The following is a 20,772-nucleotide window of genomic DNA, read 5'->3' as shown; positions in this document are numbered from 1 at the left end:
CCCAGCTCTGCTCCCGGCTGGGAGCTGCAATGCAGCAGCACCGGGGAAGCCCCGCTCCCCTTCTCCCTCCCGGCAGCAGCACTGTGCCCACACAGCCCCGGCTGCGCTGCCCCAGAGCACCCCAAAGGAGCGGCTGCTCCAGATCCCATTCCCATCTCTGTGCTCTCCCAGGAGGGCGTTTGCACACCAGAGGAGGACGTGACTTTGCAGCAGGACTGAGCCACATCTCATCTCCCACATCTCTGAGCATCACCCCCAAGTCCTGAACCTGGGACCAACCACCCCGACAGACAGAGCTGTCACCACTGCTCCCAGGCAGCTGCACCTGCATCTGAGGCCACACACGTGCACATCCTGGGGACACCACTGCCACACACACACACATCACCCAGTGCCACCCGCACAGTGGCACAATGAGGTTCAGGACATCACCGGGCACCACAGAGCCATGTGAGCAGAGCCCACAGCCCCACAGAACCCTGCCAGGACCCTGCAGAACCACGGCTGTGCCCTCAGCTGTCCCTGGGTGCTGCCATCACTCAGGAGTGACACAGTGCCAGGGGCACAGGCTGTGGCTCCGTGCTGGCCTGGCACCAATCCCCCTCCCTGGGCAGCAGACACGAGCCCAGCCAAGGCAGGGGAAGGACCAGGAAGATGGGTGGGGGGATGGGGGATGCCGCTCTCCGGCACTGCACGGTGTGAAGCTGTGCAGGACAGCACAGAGCTGGGAACTCCAGGGACACAGTGGGGCAGCAGTGAGGGCACGGTGCTGCTGGCACACACAGGTGCTGCAGCGCAAGGGCAGCAGCACAGAGCTGGGGCTGCAGGGCTCTGCAAAAGGCACAGAGCTGGCAGTGCTCCGAGTGCCACCAACGGGAGTGCCCCCACACCTGGCAGCACACAGCGCCAGCAGCACGGCCTGAGGGGCCACATCCTGTGTGCACAGCACAAACACAGCCCTGGGGGTGGGCAGCCTGCTGGTGCCAGGCAGCTGTTGGTCCCCCCCAAACAGAACCGTGCCCAGTTTTGCATTCAGCCACGCGGTTTTGGTGGGTGAGCATTGGATGTGGGGGCAAAACACAGCCAGGCCCTGGGAAAGCTCCATGTGAAACAACGCTTTTCAAGCTCTGTGGGGGAAGGATTTATTCCACCAACCCATCTTGGAGTAGTTTTGCCTTCAGATGTTTGCTCTGCTGCTTTTCCACAGGAAACCTTAAAAGCCCAGCATGGATTTCTCAGCACCACCATTATCACACGACAGCACGGATCAGCCCTTTCTCCTCACCCCATTTCTGAACACCGGAGCTCCGTTCTGCTGCCAGAAGGAAATAAATCCCCACCCCAACCACCTCACCACTGCCACACGGGTGCACTGAGAGAGGAATAACGCTCACATAAGAGTGGCCTCAAACAGCCGCGCTGCTTGGAGAGGCAGTAACCACTCCTGGGGCTGGAAGAGCAGTGCAGGCTCTGACCCAACAGCGAGCAGAGCTGCACAGCACAGCCATGCACTCCAAGGCCGTGCTGCAAAGACTCCTGCAAACACTCCAGGGAGCACTGCTTCCCCAGGCACTGCGCCCACCCGCTGGGGCTCTGACCATCCCAATACTTCTGCCCATTAGCAGCCACTACAGAGGCACTGTGGGCAGCATGAGATGGGCACGGAAATGGCTGCAGCGTGCTGCCGGGGCTGCTTCGGGGAGCTGCAGTGAGCACACGGGGCCACGCTGCCTCTGTGCCTTTCATCCTGCACCAGCAGCACGCCTGGCTTTGATGAGGACACTCAGCCTGTGCTTGATGTGCAACGTGTAATTTGGATGTTAGAAATAGCCTCTACAAAGCACATGCGGTTGCTGTGGCCCGGTGACCTCTCCCAGCTTACGCAGGCTGCCCTGCTTTAAGTGTGAGGCCACCTCTGCCAGCCCTACAAGGGCCGCGGTGCCATCAAACATGACACATTTGCAGAGGTAACATTTGGCCAGCGCTACACAAACCATAGCTTTGGCCAACGCCACACTTCAGCAGAGGCTGGGGAGTGTTTGTGGCAGCACAGAATGGAGGTGGGCACTCAGGTGCGGAGTGCATCCATGAGCCACTGCCCTCCGTGGTCAGTGAGGGGCACAGCTCAGCACGGGGCGACAGCTCACACAGTGAGAGCTGCGGAGGAGCTGCCATCCCCGCAGAGGGTTCACCCACCTGGACAGCAGCGCATCAGTGCGGGGTCACCACCCGGAGCTCAGCACGAGCCCAACTGCGGTCACGTGCAGAGTGATGGAGCAGCCCCCACCACGCTGCTGTCATCCCACTCCCCCGAGCATCTCTGAGCTCCACAGACTGTCAAGGACACGCCAGGTCGTTGGTGGCTCACTGAACGAAGCAGCTGCGATTCAACAGCACAGCTCCCCCAAATGCAAGCACACAGCCACAGCCACAGCCCCACACGAGGGGAGCAGCACGGTGACAAACCGACCTGCCAGCACAGGCACTGCCCCAGCTGACAGCAGGGAAAGGGCACTCCCCACCTCGGGAAGCCCAGCAGTACACATGAGCTGAAAGAACGACCAGGTCCAGGAGCACAGAGCAGAGGGTTCACACACCCAACGTGGCAGCACTGGGCCAACCCAGCCTGGCCAAGGGCAACCAAAGCACAGCCTGGAGGGATGCTCCGCCCCAGCACAGCCAGAAACAGGGAACCACCCCAAAACCTCCACCATCTGTAGGGCTGTAGAAGCAGTTTGTGCACAGGGGGTTGTTCCTACTGGGCCAGTCCTGCACCCACAGGGAACTTCAAGGGCTCTTCCTGAGGGTGCTGAGGAACCCCCAAAAGCAGCACTATAGGGGCGCACCGAAACCTCCAGAGTACACAGCAGATAGCAGCGATGAACATCCATTAGGAACAGACCTTCCCGTAACACTGCCGTGCACCCAGCAGGACCTGGCATCACTGGGGCTGGGGAACGGCTGTCCCACAGCAGTAGAGCCACCAAAGGGCCCCAAGCCGTGACGGTGACCTCACACACACAGCACCTCTGCCGCTCTCCGGGCTCACCCTGTGGCTTCCCACGGCACAGCGGCCACGGGACGCTGCAGCATCCACAGCAGACCCACGGGGCACAGTCCTGCCCCACAGCAGGGTCCACCCCAGCCCGCAGCCCCCAGCTGCTGCGCCCCCACCAAACGCGGCCTCGTCAGGGCTGCACTAAGATCGTTTGCCATCTTCTCGTGAGCTGCGAGCCCTCGGGGCTGCGGGCACAGGGGAACGCGGCGCTGCTTTCCTGGAGATCAGCGCGCATCCACATCGGGCACAGGGAGGGGAAGGAGAGGGCCGGGCACGGCGCACGGCGCTCCGCCACGAAGCGGCGATGAGACCCGGGAACGGAGAGCCGCTCCCCGCCGCAGCACCGCACGCAGCCGTGGGTGAGAGCGGCTCACACGCACCGCGCAACAGCCCCGAGGGGGGGCACGGAGCCCCGAGCAGCCCCCCTCCCCCGCGCTGCGCTCCCCCCGCCGAGGGCAGCCCCCGGGACGGAGCACCGCCGCGCCTTCGGGTCCCGTTCGGAAACGAGAGCGGCCGACAGCGCGCACGGGGCCGGGGCAGCCCCGCTCCGCACGGCCTCGCACGTGGCCTCGCAGCCGGGGGATCCCAGAGCCTCCCAGGAGCCGCGTCTCCTGGATTTCCTCATCCCACAACAGCTGTCGCCGGAACGTTCGCCCACGAACCGAACCCCCCTCGGCTCTGCCTACGCGCCGCACCGACCCCGCGGGCGGACCGGGGGCCGCGGGCGGGGAGAAGGGCCGCACTCACCCAACATCTGGCTGAAGAGCAGCTGCTCCAGGTCGCCCAGCACCGTCACCACCAGCTCGGGGTCCACCTTCAGGTACGCCTTCTCCTCGGCCCCCGCCGCCGCCGGCCCCTTGCCGCCCAGCAGCTCGTCGTCGCACTTGCCTCCCCCTCCTCCTCCTCCGCCTCCGCCCGCCTCGGGGGCTTTGCTGAGCGGCTTCACCTCGGCGTAGGGCCCGCGGGGGATGCGGCTCGGCTTCCCGGCGGCGGGCGGCGGCTTCTGGGGCCCGGCGGGGCGCGGCGGCAGCAGGGAGTGCTCGGAGCGGGACAGACTGCGCGACATGGCGGGCGCCTCGCGGCCACGGGGACCGCCGCCCCCGCCCCGTCCCCCCGCCGCCACCGCGGTGCTGCCCGTCCCTTTGGCCATGTCGTCGCTCCAGCGCGGCTCGTAGAGCTGCCGCTTCTTTTCGGCGTCGGTGAGGAAGGCCAGGTTGGTGAGCGACTTCTGCTTGCGCAGGTTGGAGCCGGCCGGCAGCCGCCCCTCCGCGCTGCTCGCCTTGAACACCCGCAGCTCCGCGCCCCGCGGCCCCCCCGCCGCCGCCGCCGCCGCCTTCGCCCGTTTGGGCATCACCGCGCCGCCGCCGTCGGGGCCCCGCCGATAGCCGCGCAGCTCCGCCGCGCCCTCCTCGCCCAGCTCCACGTCGGGAAGGCTCTTGAGGTTGCTCCCCAGCATCCCCGCGCTGCAATCATTTAACCCGCCGGGGGCTGCTGCGGCACCGAGGGCGCGCCGGGAAAAAGGCGGAGAGGGAGGAAGAGGGAGAGAGAAAAGAGCGGCGTCAGCGCCCGCCCCACCGGCGGGGAGCGCGGATCGCGGCGGGGGGAGCGGAGCGGAGCGGCCCCACCTCACTGCTCCGCCGCCGGCGGGACACTGCGAAGCAGCGGAATGTCACGGGCAAACAAAAAGGGCCCGCCCTCCTCGGGCGCGGGCAGGGGGCGGGGCGCCGGGCGCGCTCCCGCGGAGGGGGGCGTGGCCGAGCGGGGGCGCGCTCGTGGGGGGGAGGATCGCGCAGCGCTGAGCACCGCGGGGACGCGCAGCGGGGCACGGGGACGTGCGGGGAACTGCGGGGCCGCGGGTGCCGCGCGCTCCGCTGCGGGGGGTGCGCAAAGGCAGCGGGGTGCCGGCAAAGCGCCCGCGTCCCTCCATGGAGGGGGGACACTTCCCCGGTTCACCCCGACGGGTGCGGGAGGGGCCCTCCTGCAGCAGCCCCCGAGCACCGCCACGGCCCCCAACCCCGGCACGGCCCGGGGGAAGGAAGGGGGCGAAAAGCAGGGGAGCGGGATCTGGTTATCATCGTTTTTCATTAATTATCCGTCCCTCGGGAGGGGTGAATTAAGTCTATTTGGTGACCTCACGCAGGCTGCCATGGCAACCGCCGGGAAATATTGCATTAGAGCACATCGCCGCTGCGGAGATAAGGAGCGGGAGGGCGGGGGGCAGCGCCAGAGCCGGCCCCAACCGCACCCCCCCTCGCCCCCCCCTTCCGGACATTTGGGGTTCAGCCGCACAGTGCTGAGCGGCCCCACCACCACCGGGAGGGAAAGCAAAGCGCGCCCCAATGGGTGCTCTGCACCCAAAGGAGCTGTTGGGTCCCCCCGCTGCACCCCAGAGCCTCCCTGCTTTGAGAGCCTTCACCAAGCCATGCAGCTGCCGCTTAAGCACAGGGCCCGTGGCGGGGGGGGAGGGGGGCCCGGGTCATTTGGGATTGGCCTCCCCCTGCCCCCCGCCCCTCCAGCGAGGCCCATCCGTCCCCAAAGCGATGCCCCACGCGGAGGGACCGGGCAGGGAACGGCACGGTGCGCGGCGCCCATTGCCACGGCGCTACGAACCCATCCCCGAACCTCCCCGAGCCGCGCTCAGAGCCGCCCGTCCCCCATCCGGTGCCGACGCCCGGGACCCCCAGGCTGAGCCCCGCTGCCAGCAGCCCCGGGAGCGGCTCTGACCGACTTCTGTCCGCTCGCATCAGCCGCAGCCGCTCCCGCAGCGCCTCGCCCTCAGCTCCAGCCCTCCGCGGAGCACCCGCCATCCTCCGCTCGCTGCCCTGGCAACCGCCGCCCCAGCATCCTTGCGAGCAGCAGCACCCCCGCCCCCCAAAAAGCCCACCCCAAAGCAAGCAGTGCAGAGCGGCGGGCTGATGCTGGTACCCGGTGCGCAATGGAGACCTCACGTCCGGGCTCAGCGGCCCCCCCAGAAAATAAAGGGTTCCCCGCCGCCCCGTGCCGCCCCGCTTGCCCAGCAAAGCGCGAGCAGTGCTGCTGAATGGTTCATTGAAAAATGCCGTCGTGAGCGCGGAGCCGACCACGCAGCGGGGGAGGGGGGGGGGGGGGAGGGGGGGAGGGTTCGTCCCCGGCACCGCTCAGGGCGCTGCCACCCGCGGGAGGGTCGGGGGGGACGCGCGGTTGCTCGGCGCCCGCCCGGGGGCACAGCGCTGCCGGTGGGGCTGCGGGCGCGGGGAGCTGCTGGTGCCAGGGCCCGGCTGTGAGCTGGCTGCCGGCCGCCTCCTCGGAAATGGGTCATTCCTGGAGCTGCTGGAAAACTAGAAAGAGGAGGAGAGGGAGCCAAGCGGCGGCCGGGCCTCGTGGGGGGCGGCGGGGGTGATCCTCGGCTGCCGAGCACGGGGAGCGCCCTCCCCACGGGAGCCCCACGCGTGCAGGAAGGGTCCCCCATCCCCTCCTCGTGCCCTTACTGCGCTTTCTGACCCCACAGGATCGCCCTGCGTGTGCAGCCAGCACCGTCCTCGCCCCAAATCAGGGCCGTCCTCACTCCCCCGGCTCTGCTCCCTCCTCCCCATCCCTCTCCTGCTCGCTACGTGCTGTGCTTTGGGGATGGATGCTCCCGTGCTCTGCACAGCCTCAGCCCCACAGCTGCACGTGCATCGCATCCAGCCCCGCTCCCAGCTGCCTCCAGCTGCTCCGGGAGGCCCTGCACGAGGCACTACCAACACAGCCAGCAGCTCCCACAGCCCCCAGTGCCCCCTCCCCACAGTGCCTGGGCTCCGGCCAGAGCCCACCACACGGGTCAAGGGGCACCCAGAGGGCCACAGCTCACCCGGTGGCTCCTGGCACCCCAATGTCACCGTTCGATGGCAGTTGGCCCCAGGGGTTGCACATTGCCTACCCGCAGCCCCCCGCAGCACCAATCTGGCAGCAAGCAAAGCCAAGCGCCCGCACAAGCATTGCCCCCAGCAGTGCTGACCCCTATTTTTGGGGGGGGAACCCCAACACAGCCCCGGGATGGGGCAGGATGAACTGTGGGCATGGGGCAGTGCTCCCACACAGCCCACATGCACAGGACATGGGCAGCCCCCAGGCAGGAGATGCACAGAACCCCCCCCACACACCCTGTGCACATGCAGAAACCCCCACAGACTTACTCATGGCTCTGGATTTGGGGTCGGGCACCTCAGCAGGAGTGGAGTCACACAGGGATGTGGCATTCTGCTCTCTGTCCTCCTGCAGCCTAGGGGCAGAGCAGGGGTGTGAGCGGGGGCTGCAGCCAGTCAGGGACACCCAGAGATGGGGACCCCCAGAAATGGGGACATGGTGCCTGAGCCTCTTTGGGGACTCTGAGAACACCATTCCCATGGGGTGGGGGTCCCCAGGTGTTACATCCCCTTCAGCTTTACCCCTGCCCCACACCACACTCCCATAAGTGCCCCCAGACACCCAACTGGGGCATCCCAAGCTCCGATTCCTCCAGCCCCACTGTTCCAGTGATGCACCCCATGCAATGCCCACCAGCCTCCCCCATCCCCACACCCACCACCATTTCACATCCCCCGTCGCTCACCGGTACTGGAATGGGGCGACAGTGGCTGTCACAGGGCGGCTCTGCGGGGAGGCTGAAGAGAAGCTGATGGCCCCTGACCCAAACATGGGGCTCCTGCTCATAGGGCTGGCGTTGGGCCCATCCTCCACTGCCATCCCGAGGGGACGGTGGGCCCCAGCCCCCCTTAAGCTGCACTCCACCTGGCTGCCCCCCAGCCCCTTCCCGGGGAGCACTGGGGTTCTCTGCCCCCCATGGGGGGGTACACCTGGGCTCTCGGTTGCCTCATGGCCTGAAGCTCTGGGCCTCGGTTTGAGGCTTTTGGGGCCAAGGAGTGCTGCTGGCCGTGGGGATGTGGCCCGGTGGGAGGCAGGGGGGCCTGAGGTGCTGTGTCGGGCTGGGGGGGCTGCAGCGGGCGGTTTGTTGGGGGTTGTGGATCGTGGCACCGGGATGGCGGAGGTGAAGTGGCCACGGGCGGTTGGGGCCAAGTTGGCCGTCCCATTCATCCTGGTGAGGCAGCTCCAGAAAGGCACTGCAGAGGGAGAGGAGAGTGAAGGAGCTGAACTGGGGCATGGTGACGTCCCTCCTCCAGGGCCCCATTTGCAGCCACAGCAAGGCTGTGTCCCTGTGTCCCCATGTCCCTGCACAGGCAGAGACCCACAGGTAGCAGGGACCCCTCTTGGCCACCCAACACCATCCCCTGGGCCCCAAAACCACCCGAGCCCACTTCTCAGTCCTCTAAGAGCATCCAGGCTGCAGCTGTCCAGGCAAAAAGAAATCCACAAACTCAAATAAATGAACAAATAGCTGGGGCATAGGTGGCAAATAGGGGGCATAGCTGGACATATGGGGACATGCTGGGGAGGGCAGCCAGGTGCTGCTCTGCCCCACGAAGGCTTCGCCTGGAGCCAGAGCAGTGAGAACAGGCACAGCTTTGTGCTGATGGACGGCTCTGGGGCACACACAGCCCGCTCTGTTCATGGCCTGGCCGCAGCCTGACGGCTCTCAGGGCACTCAGCACGGGGGCTGTGATGCATCTCTATGGATTTTTTCGACCTATTTGGTGGGGTTGGATTTCCCTCACGTGGACACAGCACATGCCCCAGGGCAGCCATCCCTTTGCTCAGACAAGTGCGGTCCCTCTGCCCCAGGATGTCACACCACGGGACCCTCAGATGGGGACAGGGATGCCCGTGGGTCCGGGGATGCCATGTGAGCACCACACACCACGCTGGACTCAGGAGGAGCCTTCTCTGTAAGCAGCCTACCGCTAATCACCTATTATTTTATTAGTGAGCACAAATTAAAGTCATCCCTAGGAGATGCAGCACTTTCCCATTCTGAGCAAGCCATTAACTCGCCACCAACTTAATTCCTACCCGCAGGCAGTGCTGCTCGGGGTGCAGAGGGTCCCCTCTGTGCCACATCACCGCTGTGTCACCACGCAGGTTACAGCCTGACCTACATAGAGGCACTCCCCACCGCAGCAGCTCCATTGCAATTAGCTCCAAAGGGAAATGACTTTCTCCTAATGAAAACGAGATGCCGGCGCTGCAGGCTCAGCACACTCAGTGACAGAGCACCTGAAACATGGGGTGGGCCTGGGGTGCTGTCCCTGGGGGTGCTCCCCCCATTGCTGTGGGTCCGGAGCATCGAGCTCCACATTCTCCCAAAGCACAGAGTTAACCCAGGGACAGGGCAGCTGCCGATGGTTTGGGTGAGGCGGTCCATAGGGGTGGGTGTCTGCACCAAAGAGAAACAAAGCAGCCTTGGCTGAGCCGTGTCCTTCATCCCAGGACAAATGCAAACCAGTGCAGCCCCGGAGGCACATCTCTTTCAAAGAGGCATCTGTTGTGCTCGGGGCTGCAGCTCCTCGCTTGGAGTAGAGTCAAAACTCACCTCACACCTGTGGTTTTGGCAAGCAGAAAGGAACACCCGGACCTGGAGGCTGAGCCCTGGGTTGGGTCCCCATGGCAAGGCTTGGGGGGCACTGCAGCTCAGCCCTGCAGTAGGACTCTGAGCACAGGCACACTGACATGCAAAAAAGCATGGACTTCCACCTCTGATGGTGCTTTACTGCCACTCCGTGCCTCAGTTTCCCCACCCTGAGTGAACCCACAGCTCCGGGTGTCCCCAGGATGTCCCATGGGATTGCAGAATATGGCAGCCCCCAGTTTGCTCCAACTGATAGGAAGCAGTGGCAGTGCAGATTGCACACCGTCACTGTAAATCCCTCGAGTCCTCCCTGGAAGGTGAGGGGAATCCTATGCCGACATTTGCAGCCCGGCTCAGACGGGTCAGGCAGGGATCCCCCAAAGCCCCTCCATGCAGGATGCGACCCCGTGCTGCCTTTGGGGCTGGCACTGCTCCAGTGCAACCTCCTGCCCGGCACGCTCAGGAAGGATGACAAAGAAAAGGCTCCTTGTGACACAAGGGACATAAAACTCTCCTAAGAGAAACAGAGGGCAGCAAGGAGAGAAAGGAGCCTTCAGAGGGGAACAAACCACCGATTCAGCCTTCAGCCCCCGCGCTGCAGCCGGGACCGGGCCTGCCCCCAGCGGGGTGTCACTGCATGGGACATTGCACCGCTGGGCACTGCACTGGTGTAGAGCTCGGTGCTCCGGAGGGGAGTTTGGGGCTCAAAGCACGGCTGGGGTGGGAGCAATGAGCACCGAGCGGTGTGAGCCAATGACACAGAACGTGGGACCCCGCAGAGCTACAGACACGCATGCAACGTGATGCCAGCAGGCAGCAGCAGTGTGCCCAGCAGCAGAGTGCCCAGCAGGAAGCTTTTGGGACAGCTTCAGTGCCCGTGGAGCTGCTGGGTGAAGGGCTGTGGGCTGGTGGAACAGCCGGGTGTCTGAGCAGCAACGGTTGCAGAGCCACAGCACTAATCCCTGCTTCAGCCACTCCACGGCAATCCCATTAGGCACTAAGCCCACTGTAATAACACCGTGCTGTTAGCAAAGCTCGGCTCTCAGCTGGACAGTCTCCAGCACCGAATCCTGGGGTCCGGCAGGAGAGCCTACTTCGCCGCGGCTGGGCTGGGTGAGAGCCCTGCAGGTCGGCCCGGTACCGACAGCTGTTGGCCTCCTCTCCCCGAGGCCGCTCCACGCGATGCCGTCCACGCGCAGGTTTGCGGCGCTCGCAGTGCCCTGAGATGTGACCCGAGGAGCGCCGCGCGTCCCCGCGGCCGTTCAGGAGCCGCCGCTGCTGGACAGCTCCGGGCCCGCCCCGCGGGACCCCCCCGGTACCGGTGCTACCCACGCGCGGCCCGGAGCTCCGCCGTGACCGACCGGACGGAGCGCAGCCGGGAGCGGCCGAAAGCCAACAGCTGCGGATGGGACGGGGGACACCCGGAGGAGTCGGACCCGGCCCGGGAAGCTCCCGGAGCGCGGAGGTCCTCCCGAGCTCGAGCAGATGGCGCAGCTCCCGCGCCCGCACTCACCCCCCCCCGGGCACAACGCTGCCGGACGGAAGCGGCCCCTCCGCCCTCGGCCCCCAAACCGGGGAGGTTCCCGACGCTGTCCGTGCGGAGCGGCGCGGGAGGACGCAGCTGTGCGGAGGCCGCGGGGCGCACGAAGCGGGCGGATGGGACAGCTGCGCTCACTCATCCCAGCACTGCGCAGCTCTCGGCTCCGTGGGATGGGCCAACAAAAGGGTTCTTTTTCCCCCCTTCAGAGCGTGCGGAGGATTTGGGAGGTGCTGCAGGGTAACGCTGGGGAAACAGCAAAGGATTCAGCATAACGTGCCCCAAAGCAGCAGCGGTACCCGGGCGCACAGCACAGGGTCTCCCACCACGATCTCTCACACCACGAACGCACAGCTCTTGCGGCGAAGAACTGCCCGAGACCTCCATGTGTGCCGTGGTCCCTTTGAAGGGAGCTCAGCCACCACCGAACCCCTCATCCCCGGTGCTGGGCTCCCTGGGATGGGCGTCTGCAGCAGAAAGCAAAAGCCTTGGGGAGTCCTTAATGGGATGAGTGGATTTTCCAGTGAGCTGCAAAGCTGCAGTGGCTGCGAGTGCCACGCAAACACCTCGTTATGCCGGTATTAATGAGGGGTTTGCAGCGTTTGCTGTTTGCAGTGCAAGGAGCCAGACTGCCGGCCCGGCTTCAGACTGATCGCCGCAACGCAGCCGGGTGGGAGCAGCATCTCTGGGCTCCATTAGCATCCCCACAGGGCAGTGCTCCCCCAGCCCCGCGCCGCTCCACTCCCTGCACCCTCACATCCAAAATTAATCCTTCATGCCGGGATGCAGCTGATGGAGCAATCGCGGGTCCATCACACCAGGAGGAGTTTCAGCTTTCCTGGAGGAGAGTCTGAGCATCCCCTGGGCGTCCCCCGAGCACCGCCACGGAGGAGGGCAGTTCTCCAGCTTTCCGCCCTTTCCCTTCTCCGTGGCACAGACATCTCCTCTGGAAAGGGTCCAGAGAGGGAGCGGGGAAAGAAAAGCGAGGAAAACCGAAGGGTGGAGATGGGGCGGGGAGGAGAAGCCGGGAATCATCGCGCAACGCCGAGCTGGGGGAGCTTCCGCCGCCCGCTGCCCCGCTTTGCTGCCGGAGGTGACGCGGAACGGCTGCATCCGCACCGACCCTCCAATGTCCGCTGGAGCCCAGGATGAGGACGGAGATGACCGCAGCCCCATAAGGGCGGCAGCGCCCCGGGACACCGCGAGCCCGAAAGCCAACCCTGCAGTGCCCGCGGGGCCGCAGTCACAGCGCCGGGTCAGGATGCGGCCGCGGTGGCGGTGCGGGGAAGAACTGCCGTGGGAATGGGAGAACGGCAGCCAGGGCTGGGGAAGGCAGGGAGCCAGAGCGCCGTCCTGCGGAGCCCCTCTCCTCCGAGCAGCCCCAGACCCAGAGTTCAAGCCGGCTGTATCCACACGGCCGTGGCACCACCCTGAGCCTGTGCTGCGGCCCCTAAAGCCACTGCTCAGGCACACAAAGCTCATTAGAGGCCACCTGTTAATGAGTACGGCTTGGGGCCCTCCCTCAGCCCCAGGGAGCAGTTGGAGAGGCTGGGACGGGCTCATATCCCACCTGGGAGCATTTAGAGACTCTCGGGCTGTGGCAAGGACCAAAGGCCGGCCCAGTGTCCCAGCGCTGGCTCTCGGGTCCCACGGGACAGATGCGCCACCATCCTGGCAGCCTCTGTCAGCTCCGGATGGGATCACAGCTCCGCCCGGTGCCAGGGCTGCTCCCCACTGTGCTGCGTGGGAGCCGTGGGGGCACCTGGCCCCGGTCCTGCTTGTCCCCTGCAGGGCCCAGCCCCGCTCCAGCTCAGGCCCGGAAACACCTTTTTCCTGTCCCTGGACTGCAGCGTGGGGCTCTCGGCAGGAAAAGCCTCCCCACGGCTATTAATAACCTGCCAGACCCCCATCCCCATCCTCACTTCCATCCCCACTCCAACCCCTGTCCCCTCCCCTAGCCCCAGGACTCACCTGGGAGCCCCCCAGCACAGGAGGCCCAGATCCCGGGGTCCTCATTCCCCAATCCCAAACTGCTTTTGGGGTGCAGCCCCCGGGGGGAGCCCGGAGCCGCCTTACACCCCCCAGGCATCCCTGGGCCGTGTCGGAGGGGGAGAGATGCTCACAGAGCACAGAAGGAAACTGAGGCAGGGGCGAAGAGGGCGGTGATCTCGGGGCCGCGTCTCTCCCGGGACCTCCCAGTAGCCGGGAACCGGGACAGGCAACGGGGACAGCAGGCGGAACGTCGCCCCACTGCTGGCAACGTGCGTACCCACGTCCCACGCCGCTGCCCAGCGGAGCCCCCCCGCAGCCGCAGCGGCACACCCAGCCTGGCGCGGGCTGCTGGCTTCCCTCCCGCCTGGATTTTTCCGAGGTGAAACCCAGGAGAGCGGCGGCACCGCTGCCCGCCCGCCGGGGCTCTGCGCTGCGCACCCCGGCACGGGAGCGCGTTCCGGAGGCGCGGAGCCGCACACGGGGTCCCCCTTAAAAACTCCCCCGGGCTCCCCGGCGCCGATCGGTCCCGGTGCTGCGGCGCAGAGCCCCGCGGGGATCGCGGTGCCACCGACCGCAGCGCGGATGGGGACGGCCGGGCCCGACCCGACCCGGCACCGCCACGAAGTCCCCTCCGCCGCCCCCCCCCACCGTCCCCAGCCCAGCGGGACGCGTCCGGGAGCAGCGGCTGTCACCCCGCCGTCCCTCCCCACGAAGCTCCGGGCTCTGCGGGACGCCTTCCCGAGCGCGGGTCGGGTGCGGGAACCCCGAGCTGCTCACCCCGCTACGGCGTCCCACCGCGGACAGCCCCGTGCCTCAGTTTCCCCATCGCTTCCCGCAGTCCACGGGCAGAACAACGCCGAGACGGGGCCGGGAGACACCGCGGACGGCACCTTCCCGCAGCCCCGAGTTCCCAGCGGGATGTTCTCCCCGCCCCACTCACCGCCGCTCCGCTCAGCACCGCGGCCGCATCCCGGCACCGCCGCTCCCGGTGCCGCTTCCACAATGGCAGCGGCGAATTGAAGCGGGCGCCGGGCTCCGGGGAGCGGGGCGGAGTCGCGCGGAGGCCCGGCCCCCCCCCTCGGCCCCCAACCCGCCCCCCGCAGCGCCGAAGTGCCGCGAACGCGCGTGGAGCGGGAAGGGGGGGGGGATCGGAAAACCCCACGAGACCCCCGGCGCGCACCGCCCCGCGGACCCACGCAATCCCCGCCCCCGCCCCGCCCCCCCCCGGGCGGTCCCCGCGGGCGGCAGCGATCGGCAATGGCGGCGGTGGGGGCGGCCCGGGACGCGGCCACGGCCACGGGTGGCAGCGCGGCGCCGTTCGCGTTGCGGCATCTGCACTTATCGCTCCGCGTGGGCTTCGCGGCCGCGGGTGCGGGGCGGCTGCGCGGGGCCGCGCGGTTGGAGCTGCGCTGTGTGCGCTCCGGGAGCAGAGAGGTGGTGTTGGACGCGCACCCCGCGCTGTCCGTGCTCGGAGCGCGGCTGCTGCCGCCCGGCGGGGCCGGGGAAAGGGAAGGGGAAGGGGAAGGGCAGGAGCTGCGCTTCGAGAGCCGCCCGTTCGCCAGCTATGGCACCGCGCTGCACCTCGCGCTGCCCGAGGAGCCGCGGCCCGGGGAGCTGCTGGTCGTGCGGATCGACTACGAGACGGGAGAGGGGCCCGGGGTGAGCGGCGGGGGGCGGCGGGACGTGGGGACACCGGGATACGTGGGGACATTCGGAGGTGGGGACGGTGGGACGTGAGAACGCGCGGCTCAGGGACGTGGGGGGGGGGGGGACGCCGGGCCACGAGGACGCCTGGAAGTGGGGACCTGTGGACCCGAGGACGGGAGGACACGGGGCAGGGAGGGCCCCGCGCCATCTTTCACCTGGAGCAGCCGTGCTCAAAGGCGCCGTGCCTGGGCTGGGCTCACCCCGGGCTGCTCACAGCCCCGCATCCCTCTGGCAGAGGGGACCGAGCTGTGGGGACAGCGAGTGAACCCTCCCCTCACCGCCTGCTGTTCCTCCTGTGCCGCAGATGTCCTGGCTGGACTCCTCCCAAACGGCCCAGAAGGAGAAACCTTTCCTCTATACCTCTGGCTTCCCTGTGCTCAACAGATCCTTCTTCCCCGGCTTCCACACTCCCGCCATGAAGAGCACCTACTCGGCACAGCTCCAGGTAACGCCACGCCGCTCACTGTGCTGTCTCTTGTCTCTCGCCAGGTGTGCTGGCTCACCCCCGAGCAGACCGCGGGGAAGCAGAAGCCCTATATGTACACTCAAGGCCAGGCCGTCCTGAATAGATCCTTTTTCCCTGGCTTTGACACCCCAGCAGTTAAATGCACATACTCAGCCACAGTGCAGGTAAGCGGCACCGCAGGAGGGACGCGGGGTGCGAACCCCAGAACCTCCCCGGAGCTTTTGTAGAGCGCAGCTCTGCTCTGTGAGTGCTGGAGAGGAGGGGCCGGAGGCTGCCGTCCTCACAGGGTGCCCCGAAGGCCGGAGCAGAGCTCCCAGAGGGCGAGCGGGAGGCGACACCCCACGGATCGGCGCTGGGGGGAGCGGGGCTTCCCTGGGCCTGGCGGTGAACCCGGAGGATGAGTGGTTGTGTAAGGATGGGGAGGAGCGGCGGTGCTGCAGGGTTGGCATCCCCTGCCCGCCCCTCATCCCTGCCCCGCTGTGCCCACGCACTGTGGTGTGCTCTGAGAGCCTCGGCCACGTTGTCCCCAAGGCTGCAGTGCGGGAGGGACGACTGCGAGCAGCCCGGGCTCAGCTCGGGGGACTCACTGCGGTGTCCCCATCCGGGATGGCTGAAGCCCCACTCTGTGCCACGCCGCTCTGATGGGCGTTTTGGTGACGTTTGCAGGTCCCCGAGGGTTTCACGGCCGTGATGAGCGCCACGACCTGGGAGAAGCAGAAAGATAACACCTTTGTCTTCAAGATGGAGCACCCCATCCCCTCGTACCTGATTGCCCTGGCTGTGGGGGACATCGTGTCTGCCGAGGTTGGCCCGAGGTGAGTGCCCACAGATGGGACCCGACGTTAAGGCACAGCTGTGGGAGCTGCCGCTCTGCTGGGAGCCCCTGCTTGTTTCTGCCCCACGTGTGTCCCCAGAGGTCCCTTCCCCCCGCTGCTGTGGGAGCTGCAGGCCGGTACAGCGGCCACACGACAGCCCTTTGGCACTCAGACTGGGAAGGAGGCTGCAGCGGTTGGACTCTCATTGTTATCGCCAGGCTTTCGTGTCGCAGCATAAACGCGCGGGCGCTGCCTGGTGAAGCAATAGGGTGAAAGTCTGCTGCTGGTTAAACCTTCCTCTCCTCCGCTCTTGGCCGAGCACACGGCCTGCAGGACGTCTGTCCTCTGCGTGGCGTTTGCCCAACAGGGGCTGTCCCCGTCACGCTGTCACTGTGCTGCCCCACGAATGTCACAGCCACCGCCCCACGCTTGGTCTGAGCAATGCCGGTCTCTGCAGGAGCCGAGTCTGGGCCGAGCCCTGCCTGATCGAGGCTGCCAAGAAGGAGTACGATGGGGTGATCGAGGAGTTCCTGGCTGTGGGCGAGAAGCTGTTTGGGCCCTACGTCTGGGGCAGGTAGGACGGGTCCCATTCCCTGGGGCTGGGAAGGGAGCGCCCTTCCCGGGGGCTGCAGGAAGAGGTGGGTCTGTCCCGAGCTGCCGCCCCTCCCCAGGTACGACGTGCTGTTCATGCCGCCCTCCTTCCCCTTCGGCGGCATGGAGAACCCCTGCATCACCTTCGTCACGCCCTGCCTGCTGGCCGGGGACCGCTCCCTGGTGGACGTCATCATCCACGAGATCTCCCACAGCTGGTTTGGCAACCTGGTCACCAACGCCACCTGGGGCGAGTTCTGGCTCAACGAGGGCTTCACCATGTATGCCCAGAGGCGCATCTCCACCGAGGTCTATGGTGCGTGGCCATAAGTGGGGCTCCGCGTTCCCATTCACGGCCCGGGGTGCAGGTGGGGCTGCCACGTCCATTTCAGGGACACGCAGCCCTGCAGCAGCAGTGCCCCCTGCGCCGTTCCTCTGCCCTCCCGGCAGCGGACACTCAGCAGCCCATTGCTGCGCCTCCCACCCTTCATCCACATCCCATCCTGCAGCTACGGGGCAGAATGACACTGCTCCCCCCACAGCAGTGCGCTGTGCTTTCCTCACCCCACATGTGGGTCAGGGGCTCCAAACGCTCCTTCTCCTCCACGCCAGGCTCAGCGTACACCTGCCTGGAGGCCGCGACGGGCCGGGCCCTGCTGCGCCAGCACATGGACACCACTGGGGAGGAGCATCCACTGAACAAACTGCGGGTGGTGATCGAGCCAGGTCTGGGGGGGCCGGGCTGCTTTGTGGTGGGGGGCTGCGTGGCACAGTGGTGGCAGTGGTGAATCCGAGCACAGCGCCCGCTTTGCAGAACAAGGGATGGTTTAGGAGCCGTTTCCTTTCTGCCCTGCTAGGCGTCAACCCCGACGACACGTACAACGAGACTCCCTATGAGAAGGGCTTCTGCTTCGTCAGCTACCTGGCACACCTGGTGGGGGACCAGGGCAAGTTCGATGCCTTCCTGCAGGTCAGGGGAGCGCCGTGCTGGGCTGGGGGGTGCAGTGGGGCTGTGCTGGCAGCAGGCAGTGCGGACGTGCCGGGGAGGCAGTGATGACATGGCACGGCCCACCCCGTCCATCCCCACAGGCCTACGTGGAGCAGTTCAAGTTCCAGAGCATCACTGCGGACGATGCCCTCGGCTTCTTCCTGGAGTACTTCCCCGACCTGAAGCAGCAAGGCGTGGAGTCGCGCCCAGGTCAGCGCAGGGCACAGCGCCTGTGGGGCTCACGGCCATCTTCCACTCAAACACGGCGGGCTGCTGGGCAGCTTCCCAGCACGGGGAGAGCTTGGCTCCGCGGCTCCCAGCTCCTGGGCTTCCACCCGGCTCTGTTCTTACTGCAGACCCATCTGTGCGCTGGAGTTGGGGCTCAGCTTCTTGTGCCTGGCTGCAAACCCAGCCCTGGGCAGCAGCTGGGAGGAGGTGTGGGCCGCCAGGAGCCCCCCCAGCCCTCCACCCCACACCTCTCCGCAGGTCTGGAGTTCGATCGCTGGCTCAACACGCCGGGCTGGCCGCCCTTCCTGCCCGACCTGTCCCCAGGGCAGCAGCTGATGAAGCCGGCAGACGAACTGGCGGAGCTGTGGGCAGCTGATGGCTTGAACATGGAGGAGATCGAAGCCGTGGACATCTCAGCCTGGAAGACGTACCAGATGGTCTACTTCCTGGACCGGATCCTGCAGAAGTCGCCGCTGCCCGAGGGTGAGGGCCAAGGCCGCCTCAGTGTGGTTGGGAAGGGCAGCTGAGATCCCCCCGCCCCGCAGTGCCCACTGCTGTCCTCAGTGCCACCACCCCGCGGTGCTGAGCGCAGTGCTGAGCGCGGTGCCCCCACCGCTCCCCTTCCCCGCCCCCACTGTGCACTGTGAGGCCGTCACCTCTCATCCCATCACCGTTACCCGGAGCAGAGCCCACCCCCCCACCCCATGTCCCCTCCCGGGAGCGGTGAGGTCTCCCCTGAGCCCATCTGCCGTGCTGACCCACCCTGGATCCCCTCCCCATAGGACCCCGCTGTGCTCCAGGCCCCCGCAGCTCCATTGCCCCTCTGCACAGCTCCAGTGCTCAGTGTCCTTTCGTTCCCCGGGGGGAGGGGGAGTAGGGGGGCTGTTTGCCTTCTGTCCCCATGGGAGCAGAGGCGATGGCTCTCTCTCACAGGCAACGTGGAGAGGCTGAGCGCGATGTACCCGAAGGTCTCCAAGGCCCAGAACGCGGAGCTGCGGCTGCGCTGGTGCCAAATTGTCCTCAGGAACAACCACGAGCCCGAGTACAGCAAGGTGAAGGCGTTTCTGCACAGCCAGGTGTGTGCTGGGGGCGGCCGGCAGCGGGGGGGGGGGGGGGGGGGCGTTTCTGCCCCTCCTGCTCTGTGCTGGGGGTGCAGTGCAGGGCTGCGCCCCAACCACCGCTGTGCCGGGCAGGGGAAGCAGAAGTACACACTGCCGCTGTACCGCGCCATGTGGGGCGGCTCGGAGGCTGCCCGCGCGTTGGCCATGGAGACCTTCTCAGCCACAGCCCCTCAGCTGCACATCAACGTCCGCAACTACGTCAAGAAGATCCTGGGCTTGGAGGGGAGCGACTGACTGCGCCCGCAGCCCCATCCCCGCCCTCCTCTGCGGGCTGCTCAGCTCTCACTGCACGTTTCCTTATTAAACTCGGCTGTTTCTACCTCTGTGTGCTCCTGCTCTTCTCAGCAGGCTTCAGTGTGAAGCCCCGCTACTCCTGGCTGTGCTGCTGTGCCGGGGCATGGGGGTGCCTGCACCGCACTGGGCTCACAGCCCCGACCTGCACCCACCTGGGGCTGGATGTGCCCTGCAGGACCCCCAGCACAGCAGGGATGGGTGCTGGAGCACTGGGAAAGGTCCCGGCTTCAGCCCCCCAGGGCACTGCCAAGGATGAGGTGGGGATCCTTTTCCTGCGGAGCTCGGGGGGGCACAGCTGAACCCTGACCCTGCATGGCTTTCTCCACCTGCATCTCACCACAGCCGGGGCTCCGTTTGGGGCTGGGGGGGCGCACTGTGCCCTGAGTGGGACGGCCGCTCAGCAGTGACGCCCCACGGTTGCAGGGCTCGGGGACGGAGTGGCAGCAGAACATCTCCTAAGCCTGGCACTTAACGCAGGGAACGGCTATGAGACGTTTCTGAGCAGCAGCATAATGGAAGTGGGGCTCCGTCCCATGCACGGCCTAATGGGCTTTTAGAGAAGCGTTCCATCAGGAGGAAAACCTGCTCTGGTGAGCAGCCAGGCCCCAACAGCAAACCGCACAGCCAGGGGCAGCAAACCCACACTGACACAAACACATGGCTGGCTGGAACCAACTCAGGGCATTTTGCTGGGATAAATCCCAGTGAGGATGGAGAAGGATGCGAGTCAAACATGACCGCAGGGCTGCAAGGAGCCAGCATGGCCTACATAGGGGGGAGGAGAGGGAGAGGACAAGGAGCAAAGTGGGCAGCCGTGCTGTTAACTGCTCCTCATCAAGGGCACGGAAAAGAGCACATTCCCCAGTGCCAAAATCCAGCACAACGCTGCCCACGTTGGCACCACGACCAGGACTAAACCAAAGCCAACCCTGCCACAAAGAGCCGCAGTGCCCGGCACCGAGCGCGCAGACCGCAGGTGTCATCACAGCGTGCTCAGGAATACATCCCAAATTCCCAGCAGTTACAGAACACAGTCACTGGGGCTGTTACTGCACAGATGAGGGCACTCTGCTCCTCCTTAGCGGGCTGTGACGTTTGGAAAACTGGTGTCCTCTAGTGGATTCAGCATGGCCAAAAAGAACTTCTGGTATCACAGGCTGCAGCTTAGAGCCTCTCTCTGCGGGCATATCGTCTGCTTCCCCAGCAAAAGGTGGACTGCTGGTACAATTAGCACAACCCCTGCCTGGGGACTTCATCACCTCTGAGGCACCTGGAAACAATCCCCCGTAATGAGGAGTGCTCAGCTCTCATTTATCTGCCTCCGGTGGTTTGACTCACCCGAGCAAACCATCAGCTGGGGAGACCACGTGGGCCCCACCGCCCCTCGGTGCCCCCAGCACAGCACAGCACAGCACAGCACAGCACACACACACACACACACACACACACACGTGTGCACACCCTGGGCTCAGAGCTCTGGGCTGTGTGCTGCCC

General features: G+C 66.2%; 2 protein-coding genes across 9 annotated transcripts in view; one reads left to right on the top strand and one right to left on the bottom strand.

The window, feature by feature from the left end:
- NAV1 (neuron navigator 1) overlaps positions 1 to 14,105 on the bottom strand; it is a 46,415-nt gene extending 32,310 nt beyond the window's left edge. For 4 of the 7 annotated variants that reach the window (XM_040652757.2, XM_040652759.2, XM_040652760.2 and 1 more), the window contains exons 1-3: positions 7,629 to 12,105; positions 7,213 to 7,298; positions 3,806 to 4,549 (exon numbers count right to left, since the gene is read on the bottom strand). In XM_040652757.2, coding sequence (XP_040508691.1) covers positions 3,806 to 4,549; positions 7,213 to 7,298; positions 7,629 to 8,440 — 1,642 coding nt within the window. In that variant the 5' untranslated portion in view covers positions 8,441 to 12,105. Of the gene's footprint in view, positions 1 to 3,805; positions 4,550 to 7,212; positions 7,299 to 7,628; positions 12,106 to 13,845 lie in introns of those variants that run through there. The other 3 variants (XM_046904162.1, XM_040652762.2, XM_040652758.2) reach the window with 3 other exon arrangements.
- A 189-nt stretch (positions 14,106 to 14,294) lies between these two features.
- RNPEP (arginyl aminopeptidase) lies at positions 14,295 to 19,303 on the top strand. 2 transcript variants are annotated; one of them, XM_419245.8, is made up of 11 exons: positions 14,295 to 14,727; positions 15,265 to 15,405; positions 15,908 to 16,056; positions 16,514 to 16,630; positions 16,728 to 16,963; positions 17,260 to 17,373; positions 17,505 to 17,617; positions 17,737 to 17,845; positions 18,122 to 18,346; positions 18,797 to 18,939; positions 19,057 to 19,303. In XM_419245.8, exons 1-11 carry the CDS (start codon positions 14,326 to 14,328, stop codon positions 19,216 to 19,218), a joined length of 1,911 nt encoding a protein of 636 aa, XP_419245.5. In that variant the 5' UTR covers positions 14,295 to 14,325; the 3' UTR covers positions 19,219 to 19,303. The 2 variants fall into 2 exon arrangements, with proteins under 2 accessions (XP_419245.5, XP_015154357.1); XM_015298871.4 differs by lacking the exon at positions 15,265 to 15,405 and adding an exon at positions 15,080 to 15,220.
- The last annotated feature ends 1,469 nt before the right edge of the window (positions 19,304 to 20,772 follow it).

Source organism: Gallus gallus, chromosome 26 (assembly GCF_016699485.2).
Source record: "Gallus gallus isolate bGalGal1 chromosome 26, bGalGal1.mat.broiler.GRCg7b, whole genome shotgun sequence".
NCBI lineage: Eukaryota > Metazoa > Chordata > Aves > Galliformes > Phasianidae > Gallus > Gallus gallus.
This window is presented reverse-complemented; position numbering and strand designations above follow the sequence as displayed.

Coding starts and splice junctions, on each gene's coding strand:
- RNPEP (XM_419245.8), top strand. CDS start 14,326: ATGGCGGCGGTGGGGGCGGCCCGGGACGCGGCCACGGCCACGGGTGGC. Junction 16,057..16,513: donor TCTGCCGAGGTTGGCCCGAG/GTGAGTGCCCAC, acceptor CGGTCTCTGCAG/GAGCCGAGTCTGGGCCGAGC. Junction 17,846..18,121: donor AGGCGTGGAGTCGCGCCCAG/GTCAGCGCAGGG, acceptor ACCTCTCCGCAG/GTCTGGAGTTCGATCGCTGG.